At 54.4% G+C, this 22592-nt stretch overlaps 9 protein-coding genes across 9 annotated transcripts; 6 read left to right on the top strand and 3 right to left on the bottom strand.

Moving 5' to 3' along the window:
* Positions 1 to 270: 270 nt before the first annotated feature.
* On the top strand, positions 271 to 1164 carry G647_09327 (uncharacterized protein; the record flags this gene model as incomplete). The annotated part of the gene is made up of 1 exon (XM_008733630.1): positions 271 to 1164. The coding sequence occupies one exon, from the start codon at positions 271 to 273 to the stop codon at positions 1162 to 1164; it is 894 nt and encodes a 297-aa protein (XP_008731852.1).
* Positions 1165 to 2119: 955 nt separating this feature from the next.
* G647_09328 (aspartate-tRNA(Asn) ligase) lies at positions 2120 to 4898 on the bottom strand (the record flags this gene model as incomplete). Its single annotated transcript, XM_008733631.1, has 2 exons — positions 2120 to 3843; positions 3899 to 4898. The coding sequence occupies 2 exons, from the start codon at positions 4896 to 4898 to the stop codon at positions 2120 to 2122; spliced, it is 2724 nt and encodes a 907-aa protein (XP_008731853.1).
* A 759-nt stretch (positions 4899 to 5657) lies between these two features.
* On the top strand, positions 5658 to 6305 carry G647_09329 (uncharacterized protein; the record flags this gene model as incomplete). The annotated part of the gene is made up of 1 exon (XM_008733632.1): positions 5658 to 6305. One exon carries the CDS (start codon positions 5658 to 5660, stop codon positions 6303 to 6305), a length of 648 nt encoding a protein of 215 aa, XP_008731854.1.
* A 2069-nt stretch (positions 6306 to 8374) lies between these two features.
* On the top strand, positions 8375 to 9800 carry G647_09330 (uncharacterized protein; the record flags this gene model as incomplete). The annotated part of the gene is made up of 2 exons (XM_008733633.1): positions 8375 to 9001; positions 9051 to 9800. The coding sequence occupies 2 exons, from the start codon at positions 8375 to 8377 to the stop codon at positions 9798 to 9800; spliced, it is 1377 nt and encodes a 458-aa protein (XP_008731855.1).
* Positions 9801 to 10291: 491 nt separating this feature from the next.
* On the top strand, positions 10292 to 11604 carry G647_09331 (uncharacterized protein; the record flags this gene model as incomplete). The annotated part of the gene is made up of 2 exons (XM_008733634.1): positions 10292 to 10525; positions 10579 to 11604. The coding sequence occupies 2 exons, from the start codon at positions 10292 to 10294 to the stop codon at positions 11602 to 11604; spliced, it is 1260 nt and encodes a 419-aa protein (XP_008731856.1).
* A 450-nt stretch (positions 11605 to 12054) lies between these two features.
* On the bottom strand, positions 12055 to 13904 carry G647_09332 (uncharacterized protein; the record flags this gene model as incomplete). Its single annotated transcript, XM_008733635.1, has 2 exons — positions 12055 to 13695; positions 13833 to 13904. 2 exons carry the CDS (start codon positions 13902 to 13904, stop codon positions 12055 to 12057), a joined length of 1713 nt encoding a protein of 570 aa, XP_008731857.1.
* A 1236-nt stretch (positions 13905 to 15140) lies between these two features.
* On the top strand, positions 15141 to 16637 carry G647_09333 (uncharacterized protein; the record flags this gene model as incomplete). The annotated part of the gene is made up of 1 exon (XM_008733636.1): positions 15141 to 16637. One exon carries the CDS (start codon positions 15141 to 15143, stop codon positions 16635 to 16637), a length of 1497 nt encoding a protein of 498 aa, XP_008731858.1.
* A 115-nt stretch (positions 16638 to 16752) lies between these two features.
* Positions 16753 to 17858, bottom strand: G647_09334 (glucosamine-6-phosphate deaminase; the record flags this gene model as incomplete). Its single annotated transcript, XM_008733637.1, has 2 exons — positions 16753 to 17037; positions 17100 to 17858. The coding sequence occupies 2 exons, from the start codon at positions 17856 to 17858 to the stop codon at positions 16753 to 16755; spliced, it is 1044 nt and encodes a 347-aa protein (XP_008731859.1).
* Positions 17859 to 18877: 1019 nt separating this feature from the next.
* Positions 18878 to 21736, top strand: G647_09335 (uncharacterized protein; the record flags this gene model as incomplete). The annotated part of the gene is made up of 3 exons (XM_008733638.1): positions 18878 to 18974; positions 19060 to 21575; positions 21623 to 21736. 3 exons carry the CDS (start codon positions 18878 to 18880, stop codon positions 21734 to 21736), a joined length of 2727 nt encoding a protein of 908 aa, XP_008731860.1.
* Positions 21737 to 22592: the final 856 nt, after the last annotated feature.

Genomic DNA, 22592 nt, shown 5'->3' on the forward strand with positions numbered 1-22592 from the left:
CGCACCGACGACAACATCCCAGACGGCCTGGTTCTACTTTGTCCACAAATCTCAATTCAGCAAAACGTGGCCCTCCATTATGCGGACGAGTATGACATGGTCGCATATCTTAACTCGAAGCTAGTATCTCCCGGTTCCAGCGTATCGAGCGAACTGGTCAGTTTTTGCCTCATCCAGTGGATATATAAAGGCAGGAGCGGCAGGGACGACTTAATTGGAGTGCTCAAAAAACGTCTCTCATGGACACAGAGTCTTACTCTCTACTACGGGATGGGGTCCAAACTCGATGGCGCATATTCTCCACCTACCAAACTACCCTTATGGCAGCACATGTACATTGCTCTTGCCAACTCATATTTCCAGGTGGACCTAAACGATTATTTACCGTCTTCGCACAGCTCCCTGGGTCATATTCCTTTTCCCCTTCTTGAGGTTCCCTATGTCGAAGGCCTCATGGTTTGCACAGCCTACGGTAGCTGGATGTACCCTATGATGACTGGGTCAATGACCTCGGTCGAGCACAGCATTTCCTCCTACGACCTCTTGGAAGTCCGAGTGAAATTGGATGAGTCCGTGGCACTGAGGCGGATCAGCCTTGATTTTTGCAAATATTCTCCTGTGGGCTTGGCTGAATTCTTCGAAATAGATGCCACTGTCAGTCAGTCCTTACAGGAACTCTTCGACACCAGTCCGATGTGGTCCGCATACGTCGATTGTGCAGAGTCGTTGGTACCTACCCTGAACCAGAACTTGGATCGACTAGGCTCAGTTGAGATAGCGCAGATCTTCACCCGCCAACCGATCGCACGTAGTGCAATCTTGCACACCGGACAGCCACTTGAGAACGTGATATTCTCTGAAGGCGAATTTCGAGTCGTAGGAGCGTATTGCAGAGAGCTATGGGAAGAGGCCCTTAAGGTCAAGGGAAACATCGAGGACGGAGAAAACAACGGTGACAAAGAGCCAGAACAGCGAGGTGAGATAGACCTCGCATTGGACGAGATCGTGAAGGCTTTAAAACCCATATGGTTGGAGGACGAGCATCTAGAGAGTGAGTATCGTCGGCGACTTTACGATGGTCGATTATATAGGGGATTTGAGGATTTGCGCGTTCTCGCACAAGTCTACGAGGTTTCGAGGCGGCGCGCGCGAGCGAGTGACTGACCGACGCGGTATCGTCCGACATTCAAAAGGACGAGAGGAAAGGGGGGCATCGGATCCGAAAAGAAAAGACCTCAGACACAAACACTCAGCATCCTTGCAGGGCATATACACAGTGACACTCTCGAATCTTGATGGAGGGAGAGATCGCTCGCTCAGATTGGATAGATGTCGACTTTACCATCGTCCTTGGTCTCAGAGAGATGTACGTAGTAAGAGGCGTGGCATGTGAAGAAGCGTGCATTGCCGCTACAGAGGGGAGAGGTAGAGGGGAGAGGAATCGGCAAAGGCAGCAACCCTCCTTCGTAACTCGGAGCCCCCCTACGGAGTATTCTCCACCCTATGCGTACAAGCCACATGTCTGGTAGGCGAAACGGGAAGGGGGTGGTGTTGTGTTTGGTGTGTTGTTCGGGGGCGGTTGGAATGGCGGGAAGTATGGTTATAGACGTCGAAATCGACACCCACGCTGCAGGTATGTACGAGTTATATGCGTCAGAGGCAAGCCAAGCTCAAGTCCGGCCTGGCGGTTCTCTCCCTTATACTGTAGCGTGTGGGTTTCAGTCGCACCGATATCCGCCGACAAAGAACGGCAATAAGGTAGAAATCGAAACACGCACCTGTCACGGGGCAGTTGAGACGAGTACCGAGCAGAGCGGGAAGTATTCTTCTAACAGTAAGGCACTGTAGTGTGTACGTCAAGTAGCGCTATGTACCTAGTTGTGCGGTATGCTCGAGTAGAGTATTTGTACGGAGTGGTATACTGTGTATACCTGCTTAGCACGTTCATCATGATGGGGTATTAAGATGAACGGCCCGCGAGCCATCTCACATCGCCAATACGCTCGTAGGACCATAGACTCAGCATGTACTGTACGGAGTACTTACTTGTGCACGTGAACGAAACCCTTGGCACCTCGCTCACATTCGCACGTACCCGCTCACGTCAAATGCTCGCTGGTTACTCCCCCCTGAAGAAATCAACAATGGCTCTTGCCCCCTTCTGGCCCAACCCTCTCGGCGGATAGCATAGGAACAACGGATCATCCAACGTGTTGAACTTTGCTCGGAATCCGGTCTTCTGGTTCAACCTGAACCGCGCGGCCAATGTCTGATACAGGCTGTCCAGTGTGGCTGCCTTGGCGCCGCCGACGTTATGTCCCGTGGAGAGTTTGGCCGTGGCACCGCCGCCAAATGTGCACGTCTTGTATCCCTGATCGGCGGCTGCTCTTAGAGCGTGCTGGACCGTCAGTTCGATGGCACCGTTGGGCGCACCGGGGAAGTCGAGCGCCCATTTCACTTGGACGCCATAGCGGGGTGCCAGTTGGGCGAGCACGACCAACGAGTGGATTTTGTTGTCGGAGCTGGATTTCGCAATGAAGTACTGTCGGTGTGCGGCGTCCTTGAAGGGGGTGATCTCGCTGAGGTGGACTTGCTCGCCCTCCCGATTGTTCTGCCAATCCTTGACGCGCTGCTCGACCTGTCGGCATATGTCTTCGGGAACGTCGCTGCCGTAGTCGACCACGGTGATGCCTTCCTTTGTGGCGTGCCGGATCTTTCGGGCAACGTCACTCTCGATGTTCAAGTGTTCGTTGTTGGCCAGGTTGACACGCTGCTCCGCCACATTGGTGAAGCTCCTCCAGCCAAGTTTGTCGCCGAGGACTTCTTCGACTTCCTTGTCCACGAGAATGAAGAGTGGCCTGAGACGAGTCTCGCGGCGGAGCCACTTCAGGAACGTCGTGATCACGTCCTCATACTGGCTTGTGTGGCAGAGAGGGTTACCTGCGATGATGGCTCGATCGTGGGTAGGGACATAGGCGACCGCGGCGCCCGTCTTCTCGTCCCGCCACACGTGAAAGCGTTCGTCCATCCACGATGTATTTGTGGCGTCGCCGTAGTTTGCTACCAGGTTCTCGAGCGGTTGGAGACGGCCTTTGGGACGGTTTAACGTGTCGTCTTCGGGATGTCGTAGAACGGGTGCCTTGCTTGCAGGGAAGGATTTCGGATCGCGAGGAAACAAGGTTGCGTAGCGCAAGTTGCCGAGATCGAGGATGAGGGATACCAGTCGTTCCAGACCGATGCCCGCGCCCGCATGAGGTGGTGCCACCCACTCAAAGGCCTGCATATACTCCTTGAGGTCATCCGGCTTCATGCCCTGAGCTTCCATCCGCGCTCTCAGGACATCGTAGTCGTGAACGCGTTGTCCACCTGACAGAATCTCCTGTCCCCGAACCATAAAGTCGAAAGAATTGCTCACTCGGTCGTCTTTGGGGTCCAGCATGGTGTAGAAGGGACGTGCTGCCGTGGGAAACTTGTCCAGGATGTAATAGTCAGTGTTGTATTTTTCCTTGACCAACTCTCCCAATCTTCGCTCAGCCCTGGTAGGTAAGTCCTCGTGCTCTGATTGTTGGCTCCCGTCGTCATTCGTCCAGCCAGAGTCGTTCAGCAATTTGACCCCCTCTGCAAATGTAAGCCTCAGCGTTTTATCCAACCAGATCAGGTCGTCATGTGGGAAATGGCGTTTCACAATATCAACGTCGTTCCGGTTACGGTCGTATATAGTCTTGAAGATCTCCTTGAGTGTGGCGTCAATCAACCACATTGCTTCATGATAATGTTGGTCGATGGCCATTTCAAGGTCCAGTCCGGTGTACTCGGTCATGTGGCGAGGAGTGTTCGAATTCTCTGTTCGCAACTGTCAGCTGATTCTTCCACCGGACAGCACAGCAAGGAAACGTACCAGCACGGAAAACAGGACCAATCTCAAATACTCGAGCAAAGTCGGCTGATATGCACATCTGTTTGGCGAGCTGTGGGCTTTGAGCGAGAAAAGCCGGACGTCCGAAGTAATTGACTTTGAAGACATCAGCTCCTCCCTCTGTTGCGCCTCCTTGTAGTTTTGGCGTATGGATCTCGAGAAAGCCGCGATCTTCGAGAGTGTTGCGGAAAGTCCTACAAACGGACGACTGGACTCGGAAAATGGCTTGTGCGGATGGGGTTCGTAGGTCGAGGACGCGGTTGGCAAGCCGTACTCTATCAGAGATCGCGTGGTCGTCTGTGGCAGCATCGGCCTCGTACACGCTGAAGGGCACAGGAGCTGTTCTTGCCGACACAACGTGAATCTTCAGGATCTCGACCTCGATATGGTGGCTGCTTGTGCTCTTGACCTTCTGTTCGGGTTCTTTGACTTTGGCATTGACAATGACGATGCTGCCGGTCCGTAGGTGTTCCGCCCATCGGACCATGTTCTCACTGATCCCGCCGCCATTCGCACTGAGCACGCCTTGCACGGTGGTGGTCTGTTCGCGAAAGACAATGAAGGCGAGTTTTCCGCTCATGCGCCGGACAATGTGAACCCGAGCTCGAAAACAGATCTCCTTGCCAATCGAGTTGGGGTCAATCTCGGTCAGAGAGACCCACGCGGACTGCCGCGCATCATGGTCACCTTCTTGTTCTTGAGATTGCATAAGGGGGAGTACGCCATAGCGCTCTTTTGCTTCTGGAGAATCATCGTTGTCGAGAAAATCCTCTAGACTTTTTGTCGGCTGGCTATGTTGAAGCCCATCATCATCTTCATCCTCGGTCGACCATTCTTCTTTCTCGATGATGTCAGCGACATCACTCTCAGAGCCTCCTCGGATGCCCTGGCTGTCGTGGCAGGTCAACGTCTGGCCGAGTTCATGCTTGTGGTGAGAAAGCTTGTCGTGGAGGCTCGAGACGAGGGTTTTGACTTTCGACATGTTCGCGCTGAGAACGATAGGGAAGCTGGGCACGAGATGCGAGATTCCCGCATGGTGCAGAGAAACGCCGTGTTCAATTTCAATCCCCCATGATATCAAGTACACCGTCGCGGGTGATCAACCGGGAAGAACATCCGCCCTGGAAAAACTGGGCCATATTTCGGATCGCGATGACACAAACGTCAGACGTCATAGCCCAATTACGGATTTACGAAGGAGCCGCAGGCCCGGCAAATCCCCATGATCTTCATTGCAGGACCAGGGAACACGCACGAAATCCTGGATGTGCATATAAGTTTGCTGGGCAAGGCTTAACGTGTGGCCACGAGTGGCAGGACAAGAACAGCTGTTCCTGTCCGACTGGACGCGCTTGTTCTGAATGTGACGCCAGAGACTCGAATGGGAAAGCGATGTTCCAAACAACAATAGCAGCTCTTTGTCCGTGGAGATTGTGGAACTCGCTCGAGAGACATCAACCGAACGTGGTTAGAGAGACTTGGCAAATCACACAGCATAGTGATTGATCCGCCGTAGCAATTACGTTTCCGCACCCACACCGCTGCTCCGGCTCTCACTCAGCTCTCACTGCTCCCATGATCTCTTCTGATGTACGAAGTAAAGTAGACAAAAACTAATCAGTCTCCGGCGGAAGTCGAATAACATTGGTAAGACCAGCTCGTACAGCCCTCTACTTGAAACACACCGCCACCTCGGTTGTTCTGAAAACCAAGAAAGCACTCGAGGATCAAACCGCCAACCATGCCGTCATCGCTCTGGCTCATCGCTCCCCACGACGACCATGCCTTCAACAAGTCCCTGAAGGATCTGATCGACACCACGCTACCATCAGATTTTCCCCATGCGGCCAAGAATCCTTTCATTCCACACGTTACGGTAACCTCGGAGATTGATCCTGCAACGACTTATGAGAAATCATCCTCACCACAGGAATGGCTCGACGGCCTGATCCTGCCCGAGTTTCAAAAGGAAAAGAATGAAGTGGTAATTGAGCTCGAGCAGCTCGAAGCCGGAGAGCCCTTCTTCAAGAAAGTCACGCTCCGAGCAAAGAAGGATGCCAATTTGGTCAAGTTCGCCTCGAAATGCAGGGAGCAGGGGCTGTTATTGTCTGAAAGCGAGGCGCAGAAATGGGCCGAGAATGAATATCTTCCCCACTTGAGCTTGTTCTACGGCGACATACCCAAAGATGAAGTGCAGAAGAAAATCGGCTTGATCGAGCTGCAACTGGGGTTCGAGTTTGGGAGTCTGTTCGATTGTTGTGGTGGCACGCTGGCCATGGGTGCCAAACTCGTGCTCGTGGACACGAGCAAAGAGATCAAAGCCTGGGCGCCCATTGCGCAGAGGGATTGCCCTTGGGTCATTTGGACCATGTCCAGGGGTCTTTTGTGATGGCGGGTGGCCCCTCTGCAGATTTCGCATATAGCCGTCTCCTTGTGGCAATGCTCGCAGCCTGCACGTGGTAAACCCTCCACACTCAATTTTGGTCGACAATGATGGCACGGTTGTCCGAAACTCACATCCATACGAGTACTAGTGAATGGTGAATGGTGATTTGGCCCTCGATGTGACGGAGTCGCAGACCTAGCGGCACATCCGTGCTACAGGTGTGAACCCGCCGAAGGATGTCAATAGCCCTTGGTAGGGATGCATGCATCGGTTATACGCGCAGGATATATCTAATGACTGGGCTCAGGGTGGTGAGGACAGACACAAGTTGAAATGGCTGACTTCAAGCTCAGCGCACAGACGGGAGGGCCGAGACTTGGGTTGTCATCAATGATCTCGGCCTAAGCGATTTCTCACGATGCGCCAGAATTGCGCCGCCTCGTTTTGACGGTCTTGACATGAGGTTTGAAATACGCAAGAGCATATTTGACCAGACTGACGGGTGAGCTAGGTTTTCAGACGGCCGGAGCACAACGCGATCTGTCAAGCATGACGACTTCCAGTAGTACAGATTAGCCCACAAAAGAGGGACGCCGCTCCGCAAAGGCCTATGCTGATTACAGCAGTTGATGCGCGTGATGGGACTGAAGGCTCGCAGCTTGTCGTCTACTCAGTTTCCCTCTCGGCTGTGTAGTTGCAAGCTATGGCAGAAAGGAAAGCGGCACTAATTGTGGCTGAGGCGTGTCGCACTCCATGTCCCCGGTTCATACCATTGACTACTTGCTGCCCACCGGTCGAGGCAAAACGGTTGCGACATATGACGCGAATGAGCCATGGTGTTGGCTTTCTGCTTCTTGTGTCCACGTTGGGCCTGTCCTTTTTGACGGAAGGCGAACTAGAGACACATCAAGCACGAGCCGTTGGATAGCATCAACGCTGCACCGCTGGATCTTAAGATCCTTGATATTAAAGCACCAGGACAGACTAACGGGCAGCTGGGGTGCAGTCTGGGGTTATCAGAGTGCACCGAACAACCTCACCCGCAAAGCAATCCTCCAAGACTCTGACCGGAGACCTTCCATTGATTGAGCCATGCCAAGTGGGCTTGGCTTTCTCGAAACCGCATCTTTTCTGTAATCGTGTGGGCCTGCACACTAAGGCGGCCTGAGCAGGGTCCGACGAGGCAAGCTACTTGCATTAGGAAAACACAGCTTCGACCTGTGCCGATTTTGCTTGACGTGTACCCAGTATAGTCCTATTCTGAGGTGCCTATGCGAGTCAGCAATCACAGAATACTGTAAGACCAGCCAAGCCTCCTGCAAGCCTGGTACACGATTATGTTATCTGATCCACATCCCTTACGTCGAGTCGCGTCTTTCCATGTTGCATAGAACCTCAGACCAAGGACACGGCTGTATAGACTCGCTTTCTGCGTTTTGGCGTTGTCCCAAACCAGAGCCTGGAGAAGTTCGATCTTTGGTTGGGCTCGTTGGTTACCTATAGCGCTAGTCCACAGCTCATTCAGGCCGGACTACACCACATTGTGCGCTATGGTAGAACAGATGCGCAGCTGTCCAAGTCGAGCCCCCGGATATGTAACATTCAGTCAAATAGCACCTGACAAATTCTTGAGATGGAGGATGGGACGTTCTTACGGGCCACACACCCTCAGCTCCAGTTGCGAGTACCTGGCTTGGCGGGACCAGAACGGGCTATGCCTTGCATATAGCCCTGGCAGCGTCAGCACAATGCTTTATGGCCGAGCAAGTCTTGTTCAAATGTCTCATTTGGCCATCAGCTTCGAGACTGACCGGAGTCACGACAACCATCCTACTAGTGTAAGCTGACGGAGGAAGGAGTTACCATTCGGGTTGACATTTTGGGTCGACATCCAAGTACAGGTTGCAGGACAAAGGAGCATAAATAATCCTTCAGCCGCCCACTTGGACTCCCATCAACAGATCTTGGGAGACCACTCGCCTAATCGAGCAGGCAAGAGTACAAACGATCCGCCTGATAGCTGCATACATACTTGAATCTGGGGCGCCCTTTCACTAGAACCGAGTCGAACCATGGCATCTTTGTTGACGCCTCATCCTCTTGTAGTGGACCTCCTCAAGCAGCCGGATCTCACTGTCCTCACCGCCTCATCTCCAGACTGGGACAAGACCCGGGCGACTTACTTCATTGACAATCCTGCGCAGCCGATTGCGATCGCTCGCCCAAGAAATGCCGAGCAGGTGAGCACGTTCGTGAAGGCGGCACGCAGCCATGGCGTCAAAATCAGCGTGAGAGTTGGAGGGCACGATGTTGCTGGACGGAGTGTTGTAGATGGCTGCTTTGTCCTCGACCTGCGCGAGATCAACTTCATTGAGGTCTCCGAAGACAAGCAGACGGCCACCATCGGAGGCGGCATACTGATTGGGGATGTCATCAAGACATTGACCCCTCGCGAGCTGGTCACACCGTTTGGGTACTTTCCTACAATCGGATACGCCGGATGGGCCATGATGGGCGGATACGGTTGGCTAGCCTCAAGGTTTGGTCTCGGTGTGGATCAGATCGAAAGAGCTCGGGTGGTGACGGCTCAGGGAGGCATTGTCGAAGCCGACGCAGAGTTGTTGAAGGGGATTCGAGGAGCTGGTGGAAACTTTGGGGTTATCGTGGAGCTCGGAATCAGAATATATCCACTCGAGAAGGTGAGAGCTCCCTAACTTCACGCAGTCACCAGATCTGACGGACATGCAGCTTCTAGCAGGAACCATTCTGTTTCTGACATCGGACAGCAAGGCGAGCGTGCAAAAGTACTTCGCCGGGTACAACGCAATGACAAAGTCTCCCTATGGAGGTTGCGGACCATTCTGGTTCCCCAAGCAGGACGACTTGTCACAATGGATGTTTGGAGTCAACTTTTTGTGGAGCTCCAACGACATGGATGCTGGCAGACAGTACCTCCAGCAGGTGGCAGCTCTCGGTGATGGAGCTGATACTTCTTTGGTCAGAGAAACGACGCCTGTGGAGCTCATTGATCTCATCTCAGCATGGTCACCACCTAGGTCCTACGGGCGCAATGCTGGTAACGCGGTCAGTTTTCAAAGCATCACGGCAAGGCCTGCCAAGGTGATTGGAGACTTCCTGTCAAAAGCTCCGGTTGATACGGCCAACGTATTGTTGATTCATGAAATGCGAGGACAATCGGCAGAGCCGCATCCAGACTCTTGCTTCGGAGCACGGTTGCCGCATGGTGTGATCGAGCTCATCGGCGTCGTCATCAACCCCGCCAATATTGAAGCCTCTACGCAGAGGTATCGCGAGCTGTACGAGGGGCTCAAAGGCACCGGCGATGCGTTGGATGTGACATACGCATCGCTGACGCAGACCCGCGATACTCAGATCAGCAAGTTGTTCGGCAGTGAGTATCAGTTCGTGATAGACTTGAAGAACAAGTATGATCCCGAGGGGCTTTTCGACAACACCGAACCCAGGCTGCGGCCATAGAGGGTGGAGGGTTGTGATGGGGCAATTAGCTGACATCGTCAGTTCAGCGCAAATGCACGAACTGCGGGAGTGTCGATTGTGAGTTGGAGATGGCGGGATCGGTCATTTGAAATGCTTGGCAAATATGACATCATCTCTTCCTCGCATTTCGAAAGACGGTGGTCATGGGCGCCGGAACGAGAGCAGAGTGACGGTCATCTGCAGCCAAAAGCACCGCCCATTGATACGCGTCTGCTCTCTCATTGCCAGATCCTGATACCAATATATTCCCTGGCGTTCTTTGCCAGCTCACTCTCACCTCAACTGTGTGACTATCCTAGTCTCACCGTCAGATTGTGCCTGCTCTCTCCATATCACAAGACCTCAGCCCCATACGGAGTACTCACGCCCTCACTCACCCCTCACTCCATATCTTCCAGCGATTGCGACTTGACCGCTCCCTAGAGGTCCCTCTTTCTGCGACCGCCTCTTTCCTGGCAGTCACGGTCACCATGGCGGCGACTTCCTACTCCTCAGACCCTACGCTCTACCTCTATACTTCCCTGACAGCCGGATCGTCTCATATCATCACCGCCACCTCAAGGCTAGAAACTATTCTCAAGGCCAACAAGATCCCGTTTCGGGCTCTTGACTGTGCAACCGATGAGAAGGCTCGCATGCTGTGGGGCAGACGATCTAAGGGCAGGAAATTGCCAGGACTTGTGAAATATGGAGAGATCATTGGAGTATTAAGAGATTGCAACCCGTCGTAACGATGCCAGCTAACTTTATCCTGTAGGACCTCGAGCAAATCGAAGAGTGGAATGAATATGGCGAGCTCAAAGATCAAATAGCAGCTACTCAAGATTTCGGCAGCTTCACCGCCGGTACGGCCGCGACCAAACTGGCGCCCGAGGTGCCTGGTGCCAGCACTGCCAGTACTCCACAGAGATCAGGACCGCCCTCCCGCGCCTCGTCCGAAACTCGCCACATATCTATCACTGAGCCTAAAGAGAGAAAGGATGGAGATGGCAAGGCCGGTTCATTACAGAAACCTGCCGATAACCCTGTGAACATTGCCATGCGACAACTAGGCGCAGAAGCCGCAGCTAAAGCAGCTCAAAAGAAGTCCGGCGCTGCCTCTCAGCCACTAAAGGCCGCGGCCACCCCGGTGAATGAGAAGAGCGTCCCCGATCAAACTCCGTCCTCCGCAGCCACGAAGTTAAGCACTGAAGAAGCCGTCACCTCTGCGGATACTGCTGCCGAAGTTACTGCTGCCAAAACACCCGCTCAATTGGCGAGCGAAGGTGCAGGTAGAACCTCAGTTGACAAGATCGCCGAGTCGGAAGACAAGCTGGCATCAGGAGCTACCGAGATGGAACAGCCCAAATCAACAGAGGAACAACAACTCGAGATGCGGCGGACGAGTAGCGTGACCAAATCGAAGTCACGATTGAGCGACGTCACGCCAATAGCCGAAAGCGATACAATCGTTGCGGAGCCAGAAAATGTCAAGTCGCCATCATCAGTAGCCGTACCGGAAGGTGAGGTCAGCGCCAGACCCGCGGATATGCCACGACAACACCGGGGAAGTGATATCGGCCAGGCGAGCTTAGAAGAGATCAGAGCATTGGAGAAGAAGATGAGTATACCGGAGGAGGAAGGAGGTGACGACAACGAAGAAGAACCGGCTACCTCGGCGACAACCAAAGCAGCGGCAGTATCGACGACAGACAAGGCAGAAGAAGAGGCTGCCAAAGGGGTAGAGACACAGAAGACAGAGCCAAAGGATGCGGACAAGGCTGGGGTTAGTGTTGGTGATTAGGGGCTACAACATGCTGAGTCTGCTGAAAGACTGCCTCTTGCTAAGGGCGAGGCGACGTTGGATGGGGTCGTCAGGGGTAGAAGATGATGAGGCGCTCTACTCCTGGAGGTAATAAAACATGAACGATACCCGATGATGTTGTTGTTGTTGCGGGATGTTATGAAGAACGCCGTTTCTTATTCCGCGAGCAGGCCTACAGGATAGCGTAGATGACAGTCAAAGTTTTCTACGATAAGCATGATTTGTTTATTGGACAACTTGAGAGAGTCAACCTGAACAAAACACCTGCCTGTAAGCTCATACAGGCGACAGCTGGCGTGACATTTAAGATCCACCCACCAAACAGGCAAACCTTACACACGCCCAAGAAGCAGTCCACCCCTTCCTAGATACCTATGCTGGTATCGTGATCCGATTCCAGCTCCCCAGACATCGTCACTGTATTCCACTCTACAACCTCGCCCTGACGGTGGTCGCCTCGCGCACATTCTTCCACCCCCTGCCCGCGTCCTCGACCTCATCCAACCGCCAGCCGGCGTCCATGGCAATCAATTCGGCACACCGTTCCCCAATGCCCAAGACGGTCAACATGGGATTGATCGTCGGCATGGCCGGGAAGACGCCCGCATCGGCGATCCTCAACCCCTTCAGGCCGCGGACCTTCAACTGCTCGTCCACGACGGCGAGGTCGTCTTTCGCCACGTCACCCATCTTGGTCGTCCCCGCCGGGTGGTAGACCGTGTGGGCGACCTTGCGGGCGTACGCGGAGAGGGCCTCGTCGGACTGCACGTCCGGGCCCGGCGCGACTTCGCGCTTGATCCAGTCCTTGAAGGGGCTCTGCTGGGCGATCTTGCGCGCGGCCTTGATGCCGAAGACAAAGGTCGCGGCGTCGTAGCCCTCTGGGTCGGTGAAGTAGCGGAAGTCGAGAGCTGGTTTGACGGCCGGATCCGCGCTCGTGAGGTACAGTTTGCCTCGGGAGCGCGGGCGTGGGATGTTGGGCGTCATGCAGAAGGCGTCGATCGGGGTGTCGTAGCCCAGGCGTGACGTGTTCAGGCAGAAGGGGATCTGGTAGCAGTGCATCATCACGTCGGCGATGTCAGCGTCCGGCAGGGCGAGGGGGTTCGTGGGCGTGGCTTTGCGGCCCGCGGCGTTCGGGGCCTCGCGCCGGAGGAAAATCCCTGCATCCGAGTCCATGGTCGTTTGGTTGGGCGGGACCGGTTTGTTGAGTTCCCAGATGATGATCGTTTCGGGGTGGTCGAGCAGATTCTCGCCCACGCCGGGGAGATCCTTGACGACGGGGATGGAGAGGGAGGAGAGCTGCGAGGCGGGCCCGAGGCCGGAGAGGAGCATGAGGCGCGGGGTGTCGACTGCGCCGGCGCAGAGGATCGTTTCCGTGCGTGCTGTGAGGGTCAGGGCCACGCCGGATTGGAGAGTGAGGTTTATGCCCTTTACGGCGTCGTCGTGGACGTTGATCTTGGACACCCAGGCGTTGGTGAGGATTTTGAGGTTCGGCCTGTGTTCTTCGCCGCGCAGAATGGGGTGGATGTAGGCGACGCTGGCGCTGGAGCGGCGGCCGTCGTCCGGGTTGTAGCTGACGGAGAAGAAGCCGACGCACTCCTTCAACGAGCCCGTCGTGGCGATTTGCTTGTTGAAGTCGTGCACCACGGGGATATTCATGGCTTTGCTGCAAGAGTCGACCCAGTCGAGGCAGAGTTGGTTTCGATGCCGTTCGTGCACGGGCTGCACTGTATTGCGGAGTTTGTTCAGCACGCGCGTGAACATGGGGAAGGTCCAGCCTCTGGCCCCCAAGGACTCCCAGATCTTGCAGTCGTACTCGAATGGCCGAAAAGAGATCAAAGTGTTGTGGCTGGAGCAGCCGCCGAGAACCTTCGCACGGGAATGTCGGATGTGAGAGTTGCCCATGGGTTGCTCGGTCGTCCCGTAGTCGTAATCGAGCTCACCACCTAGAAGGCTGAGCCATTGCTTCAAGTCAAGGACTCGGTCGTCCATGAAATCGCTAGGCCCGGCCTCAATCAGCAGGATCTTCTTGCGTGGAAGGTACTCGGCCAGGCGGGATGCTATGACACAACCCTATCAGATTGAGCCCGTCAGTATTCTGGGTTCGTCTCTCTCGTTGGTGTCGGTGGCGGCCCGTCTCTACTACTCCCGGGAAAGAACATGCTGTTTCATAGAGACACCGGCTCTGCTCGACACGAGTGATTACTCACCGCCGTGCCACCTCCCACGATGAGGTAGTCATAGCTATCAACCTCCGAAGCATCCAGATGGTTGGTCGTCATATTGATCGTTGTATCCCAGATATTGTGGCTGTAAGACAAACCTAACAAGCTTGAGAATGGCCTGCGTCTACACCTGCTTTGTAGCCACAGAGACGGAATGGACGACGAGGACCCAACGTCACACGAGCAAGGAATTGGCAATTACTGTAAAGGCCGATAGAGAGATTGACCCACTTCAATTTCTGTATGGTATCAGTCCACCCATGGAAGATCGAGGCTTGTACAAGTAGATATCTGCAGCAACGGAGAGTGCCTTGGGGAGCACGCGGCAGCTGGCCTTGGAAACTGCATCAAGCGGATTCCACACCACCGGGCCACCTCTTGGCCAGTAATATTGACCGGGGAATCACACAAGAGGGGCGTCCATCTGCACCATCATTGCTGTTCTAGGCTAGCCTAGGCTTTGGGGCTTGTCCTGTCGTGGCAAGAAAGAATCGAAGCTGTACCCAGTAGCCTGTCGGCTGGTGGCGGTGAAAATTTTGGAGAGCAACAGTGTGGAGGCGAGACGGCGTGACAGGCATTGGATTGGAGCTGTCACGCCCGTCAAGGCCTCGTTGATGTTACCAGAACAGGTGCGGCTTTGCCATGCTCGCGACACGAGAGACACGCTCAGGACGCGGACGAGTCGAGTGGCTGCAACGAGGCCAAGCAGCTGATAACGAAATGGTTATCAGTCCCTGGCTCGGCTCCGGGTCACCACTCCCACAGTTTGGGGGAAGCCCAAGCGACCCGGAATCCGGGCAATATGCAGCTAACGAAGGATTGAAAATCGATGCCTGCAAGGGGAAAAATGTTACGGAAGGGTCAGCAGACGCCTCCTGTTCACAGTACGAGTATGCAACTTGACAGGATCAGTCAAGTGTAGCCAACTGCTGTCACCTGCAACACCGCTGGACGTAGAATTTTCTTACCGCTCCAGTTCGAACAAAAGCAAGACAGACAAACGACGAGGTGAAGGAAGAAAGAGCCAGAAGTGAATTGTGTCTGACCGGAAAAGCAACCGACCAATCAATTCTAGTCAGGTGGATTTGGATCGGGCGCTGCGCTGCGTGGGGCGTAAGAGAAGAACGATCAAAGCTCCGACCAGGTCGACGCTCGTCTCCAACGTCATCGCATCCTAACAGCAGCCAGAACACCAGCAGGTGACAAACTACCGTGATCCGCCAGTATCGCTTGAGGAGCACTGGAGAAAGGATTGTCTACGAGAGTGTTGCCTACGAAAGTGTTTTTTCAAAGATGAAGCTCCTGGAGCGCCACACCTTCTACGGAGGGAAACCCCAGCCATCATCGGCATCGCAAGCTACATTCAAATCGGTGGACCCCTCCACTGGGAAGGCTGTCTGCACAATCCATACCTCATCCCAATCCTCGATCGACGCAGCAGTCTCGTCAGCAAAGGCCGCGTTCCCCTCATGGTCTAGCACACCTCCCGTCGAAAGGGCCAGGATACTGCACAAAGCCGTCGCGATACTACGATCGCGGAATGACGAACTCGCCAAAATCGAGACCCTAGACACGGGAAAGCCATTCTCGGAGACGTCGACGGTTGATGTTGTCACCGGCGCTGATGTGCTAGAGTACTTCGCCAGTCTGGTCGCGTCGGGAGGTTTGAATGGAGAGTCGTTCCGACTGCGCGATTCAGCCTGGGTCTACACGACGAAGGAGCCACTTGGTGTGTGCGTAGGCATCGGCGCCTGGAACTATCCTATCCAGATCGCCCTGTGGAAGTCAGCGCCCTGTCTCGCGGCCGGAAACACCATGGTGTACAAGCCCTCGGAAGTGACGCCCTTGCACGGTCACTTTCTCGCCGAGGTCTACAAGGAAGCAGGGCTCCCCGACGGAGTGTTCAACGTCGTCTACGGCGCCGGCGAAGTCGGCGCATACTTGACGAAACATGCCGATGTCGCCAAGGTCAGCTTTACAGGACAAGTCTCCACGGGGCGAAAAGTCGCCGGCTCCGCAGCCGGCGAGATGAAGCATGTGACGATGGAGTTAGGCGGCAAGAGTCCAGTGATCGTCCTGCCAGAGGTGGACGTCGAACAGGCTGTTGACGGCGCGATCATGGCAAACTTCTTCAGTACAGGACAAGTCTGCACCAACGGAACGAGAGTGTTCGTGCCCGAGCACCTGAAGGGCGAGTTTGAGAAAGTGCTCCTCCAGAAGATGCAGTACATTCGGGCGGGCGACCTGATGGACATGAACACCAACTTTGGGCCCTTGGTCAGCAGAATCCACTACGACAGAGTCACCAGCTATATCAAGCATGGGATTGAGGTTGACAGGGCGAAACTCCTCTGCGGCGGCCTCGGACAGCCCCAGAATATCCCCTCACACTTGAAATCAGGATACTGGGTTCAACCTACCGTCTTCACCGATTGTACAGATGAGATGAAGATTGTCAAAGAAGAGATCTTCGGTCCCGTTATGGCTATCCTCACCTACTCGACCATGGACGAGGCTGTCGCTCGAGCAAACAACACGGAATTAGGTCTTGCGGCGGGCGTGTTTGGCAAGAACATCAATGAGTGCCACAAGGTCATCAAGCAGTTACAGGCGGGCATTACCTGGGTGAACACCTGGGGAGAGTCGCCGGCCGAGATGGCCGTGGGGGGCTGGAAGCAGAGTGGTGTTGGTGTCGAGAATGGACGGAGTGGCCTGGAGGCGTGGTTGAGGAACAAGAGCACGTTGGTTGAGATGGGCGGAAGCGTGCCTACTGTATTTGCAAAATTGTGAAATGGGATTCAACGGATACTTGACATTCGTTCGGTTATGGATGTACATTCCCCTTGCGCCATGTTTTATCTCGTCAGGTCACCGAGCGCCTCGCCAACAGGGAGTGGCATTGAAATCATGCTGCAAATGTCGAGACCCTGGAACCCATTCGGTCGAACATGAAATCTGACATCTTCTTGTCATTCATGGCGATGGCGGAGTCGACCAGTCTGGAAGACATGCTGTCCGGTGTCAACTCTCCGTCTTCCAAATCCAGCGGGTCTTTCCTGTCGGTGTCGATTTTAAGGTCCTTCAGACCTGCTCTCCAATTGTCCAGTCTTGACTGCGATCCTGGTTGAGGACTTGCCTTGGCCGTTTCCTGTTCCTGTTCTGCTTCGACATGTTCGATGCTCTTGAAGTACTATTGGCGCACTCGGATTAGCTTGTCTGCACTTGGTTGTTTGGATAGGCGCGTCCACTCACCTTGACTGTCTTCACCTGCATCTCGTCTGTTGCAGCATCGTCGCACACGATCATCGCCTTTTCGTGCATTTGAAGCGCACTGCACGTCCACATCTGGCTCACGCCTCCCTCGACGGTTTTCGCCAACGCGACGGCCTTGTTCGAGCCGAGTACAATGACCAGCACCTCTCTGGCGTCCATGACCGTGCCCACTCCTACGGTCAAGGCCTGCTTGGGCACCTGACTGAGATCCCCACCGAAGAACCGCGAGTTTGCACGTATTGTGTCTTCTGCCAGCGTCTTGACCCTTGTCCTCGACTTGAGTGACGAACCAGGCTCGTTGAACGCAATGTGTCCATCCGGCCCAATACCGCCGAGAAACAAGTCAATCCCACCAGCTGCGGCGATCCGCTCTTCGTAGGCGGCACATTCGGCTTTGAGGTCGGGCGCATTGCCGTTCAGGATGTTGACGTTTGCAGGGTTGATGTCGACATGTGCAAAGAAGTGCTTGTACATGAAGCTATGGTAGGATTCCGGGTGATCCTCCGGCAGTCCAACATATTCGTCCATGTTGAAGGTCACGACGTTCGCAAATGAGATTGCGCCATCCTTGTGCGCCTGGACGAGGTATTTGTATATGATTTCTGGACTGCTTCCCGTGGGCAGTCCGAGAACGAAGGGCTTCTCGGGAGTAGGCGCGAAGGCATTTATGCGATTGACGATATATTGGGCAGCGTATTTCGAAGCACCGTCTTTGTCGTCGCGGATAATGACCCTCATGTTTAACAGACGTCAATCTCGACAAGGACAGTAGTTGAAGGGGGAAAGCAGACAATCTACTCCGAGTGAACAGAGAGGGGCTGACGAGGAAATGGAGGAACTGGGCGACAAACCATTGACGTAGCCAGCAGCAGACCTTTTGAATTGGCTATCATGAGGCGATTACATATGTAGGGGCCAGAATGCGGAGAGAGGCACCCGTATCGGCCGCTGAAGAGTCTTGCAGTGGGAGGTAAGGGCATCGAAGGATAGGTAGCACAGGCAAAGGGTAAAGTGGTGCAACAGTTGCAACAATGTCATCCAACCGCTGGGGCACCCGGCAAGCACCCAGGCGGCAAGATTGGCCATCTTATCAGCGGGACAGCAGAATGCGCCGATGAAGTCAGCGAAGGGAGGGACACAGTTGGTTGGACACGGGAGGAGGAGGACTGGGAGGAAAGTGGAAAGCGAGCAGCGCAGCCACGTGACTGATTGAGATAAGGTAGCAATCGCGGGCCGAGATCACGTGATTGACCCAGTGTAACAGTCGGGCCTCACGACAAGCTCCGCTTAGGTGCCATTTCTGCTCTTCTCCAGCATTACATTTTCGACAACACGACGTTGCGAACACGGAATGCAACATCGCCTCGTTTCGCATCTCCCCACGTTTCCTATTCCTTCGCCAATGTTCCTTTGACGCCATGCGCAAACCCCATTGCGAACCCTGAGCTCCCCATCCCAGCTGTCCACTGGTTCTGCAGGCGTATCAGTGCCCTGCCCTCGGATCGCGACCGACTGCATACCGAACACCGAATTCTCTCACACTCCATTCCTCTCCTGTACCTAGTACAGCCTACTCACGTCTCATCCAATCGCACTGCATGTGGGGAACTAGACGTCTTGTCTCATCATGGCGCTGGCCACCAACGGGGATCAGCCTGCCCTGTGGGACGAATCAAGGTATGAGCGTGCCGTCATTCGTGAGGCTCACCCGTCAGAACTGACCCATATATAACAGACAGCTCGGCCAGCTCTTTATGATGGGCTTTGATGGCACCTCGGTAACGGATCAAGTCAGGACCTTGATCGAAAAGTATCACGTAGGCTCAATATTGCTCAAGGCTCAAAACCTCAAATGTGCCGTCTCCTGTTCTCTTGTGCTTGGATTCGATTCTCCTCCACCTTCACTCGCCCTTGACTGATGCTGATCTTCGCACGACAGCTGCCGAACAAGCTACTCAACTTGTTCTTGATCTTCAGACTCTTGCTCACCAGGCTGGCCATCCGGTGCCGCTCCTGATTGCATTGGACCAGGAGAACGGCGGCGTCAACAGTCTGTACGATGAAGCCTACATCCGCCAATTCCCCAGTGCCATGGGCTTGGCCGCTACGGGCTCGAAGAAGCTGGCCAAAGACATCGCGCGCGCCACTGCGCAAGAACTGAATTCATGCGGTATCAACTGGATTTTGGGCCCCGTGCTTGATGTGTTGACTAATGCCAGGAACCAGCCGCTCGGTGTTCGTTCCGTAGGCGACGATCCTCAAGAGGTTTCTGCGTATGGCGTTGAATGCGTCAAGGGATACCACGAGGGCGGAGTTGCGACATGTGGCAAACACTTTCCTTCCTATGGCAACCTAGAGTTCTTTGGCGTACCAGACGATGTGCCGACCATCACGGACTCGATCGAGAATCTGAGCCAGACGGCCTTGATTCCCTTCCGGACGGCGATCGCGCATGGCATCGATTCGATGATGGTGGGCGGTGTTGCCATGGCATCGTCCCAGGTCAATGTCATGCATGCTTGTCTATCGGAGCAAATTGTCCGAGATCTCTTACGGCACGAATTGCGCTTCGATGGTGTCGTTGTCTCGGAATGCCTCGAGATGGAGGCTCTCAGCCGTAACATTGGCATCAGCGGTGGCACAGTCATGGCTTTTAAGGCCGGCTGCGACCTGATCCTCACCTGCCGGACTCTCTCAGTACAAGAGGACGCGATCAATGGCCTGACCGCCGGCTTGGACAATGGTATGATCGAAAGGTTTAGAGTGCAAGAGTCGGTGCAGAGAATTCTAAACATGAAAGCCAAGTATACGTCGTGGGAGAAGGCCTTTTCGCCAAGTGGAATTGACAACCTTGCGCGACTGCAACCACTCCATACTAGCCTGTCAACTACAGCATACAACAAATCAATTACCGTGGTCCGAGACCAGAACCACTATCTGCCTCTGTCAAGAGTCATCAAAGCTGATGAAGAGCTGCTGCTGTTGACTCCCCTGGTGAAGCCCTTGCCAGCTTCCGCTTTATTTCATCTTCTGCAGAACGAAGCAACGACAGTTCCTCACCTGGGCCGAAGTCCGAGCATTGATACAAATACCTCCATCATGAGCGGAGAGCAAGTCTTTCGAGAACTGGGCCGAATGCTTGCTCGATACCGCAACGGCAAAATCTCCCACACCTCGTATACGGCGAACGGAGTCAGACCCCTCCACGAAAACTTATTGAACCGGGCGCGCGGAGTCGTGGTGGTGACGGCTGATGCAGGTCGAAACATGTACCAAAACGCATTCGCGAAACACATCTCGATGTTGTGCAAGCTGGCTGTTGGACCAGATGGCACCACCAGGGAAAAGCCGTGCGTCGTGGTCGCCGTCAGTTCGCCATTTGATTTTGCCTCGGACACGTCCATTGGCACGTACGTTTGTACGTACGACTTCACCGAGTCCGCACTGCAAGCATTGGTTCAAGTCCTCTATGGCGAGCTTGCCCCAGCAGGCGTCCTCCCCGGCTCATTCAGTCAGAGACCTCAGACCAGCCTTACAAGGCAACAGTGGCTTGTAGAAAGTTTCAGCGAAGACCGAGACTCGACAGCCCTGGATGGGCTTCTTCTACAGTCGCAAGATGAGCCATCGGTGCATGCAGCAGCTTTGAAAAACGCAACTTCAAGCACCTTTCTTCTTCGTGATCCAGACGTGGAAGAGGCCCATTTCGTGGTTCGAAACAGCAGCACAAAGGAGTTGTTTGGGTTTTGCACAACGTACTACTTCAAGAACAGCGGCGTTGGACATATCGGAGCTATCATCGTTGACCCGGCGCGCAGACGCCTGTCGATCGGACACTCGTTGCACGACCGTGCTGTCCGGGCATTGCTCCAGAAGAAAGGAATCACCAAGTTCCAGCTTGGCGTGAGGTTTCCTCACGTCTATCTGGGCATTCCAAGGTTGGATCCTCTCGAGTACAAGCGACAGCGGCAGTGGTTCGCGAAACTCGGCTGGAATGTGTCCCTCTCGACGCCTGTCGCAACCATGACGATCCGTGATCTTTCCATCTGGTCGGCTCCCGAGGGACTTGGCCAGGCATTATCGCTTTCAGACGTCAAGTATGACCTGGTCCATGGCGCCGAGTACACCGATGGCATGATGGAACATCTCACCAGATGTGCACAGACAGAGGTCCGAGGGATCTACCAAAGGGCACTTGGCGATAAAGCTGGCTGTGGCATCATTCGAGCCAAACGGGCTTCTGACCAAGCCATTCTCGCGAGCATACTTATGTGCCGACCTGGGTCGAAGATTGCTCGCTTCATCCCGTCATTGTCCAAGCAAGTCGGGGCGGCGTGCCTGTCGTCGCCGGTTATTTCGACGATGTACAGCGACCGGGTCACCCTTTTTCAAGGTCTGGTTTTGTTGGGTATACGGCAGTTAAAGAAACAAGGCGTGCGCACGGTGCTGTTGGATTATGTAAGTACTTTCAGGCCTGTGCAGAACCGAATGACTGACCAGCCTAGACCCGAGAGGACTTCACCATCCACAGTCTGAAGGCATTGGGTTTCACAATCACGAACAGCTTCGAGGAGATCTCGAGCGATCCGGTTCATTGGACCATGATGTCGGCAACATGATGAATTCACATGAGCAAATCACACGCTCTTCAATGCCGAAGTCATGGGCTGTTCCGCAGTTCGCTAAGCGAGTAAGCGTCCCCTCAAGGACACGGCAGGCGCCAGTCTCAACCTTGACACGGGTCTGGATTAGCCGGACTTGGAAACATCTCGACCGCTCGATTTGATGCACTGCCCAAAGCAGATACCAGCTGCTTCGACTGCAGCCCCTTTGACGAAACGGACTACGAGTATCACAGTACTGATGCAGATTGCCACGGCATCGAGGTTCGGTGACGGGAGGAAGAAGAGCCAAGCCGCGATCTGCTAGTCGACCTTCCTCATCCGTCACGCTGGTCATCCATTGCCAGCCATTAGCGGTGAGTGAGCTGGTGCTGGGAGCCAGAGACACCAACGTTTCCGAGCACAGGGTACGCGGGGTCTATACGGACGAATGTGGCTCTTGCGCATATACAAACCCGCGGCGGGACCACAACCCTAATCTACGTCTTGAGGGGGTTTTCGTGTCATCTATTCAACGATGTCGCTTTGGTCAGCGGACCATGGGCGGACGAGACGGACAAGGGAATCTGTGATGATTACAGACCTGGAGCAGTTTAGTGCAATGGTCTGAGAGGGCCGCTAACATGACAGACACGGAGCGACGGAGCAGGACGATTTAGGTAGATGGAGCGAGTACTTCTGACCAGAGCCTCTCGTGCGGCAGTGTTCTGGATCTGTCTTTCACATGGTCCGACGACTGGACTCTACACGAGTCAAGTACTGACAGGGCATGCTCTTTCCGGATTGGCTCCTTGCGCTGGTGCGGAGTTCCGGGTCTTCGTATTGTCATTCGTTGTCTCACTCACCTAAGCCT

The sequence above is a fragment of the Cladophialophora carrionii genome (assembly GCF_000365165.1).
Source record: "Cladophialophora carrionii CBS 160.54 unplaced genomic scaffold supercont1.9, whole genome shotgun sequence".
Lineage (NCBI taxonomy): Eukaryota > Fungi > Ascomycota > Eurotiomycetes > Chaetothyriales > Herpotrichiellaceae > Cladophialophora > Cladophialophora carrionii.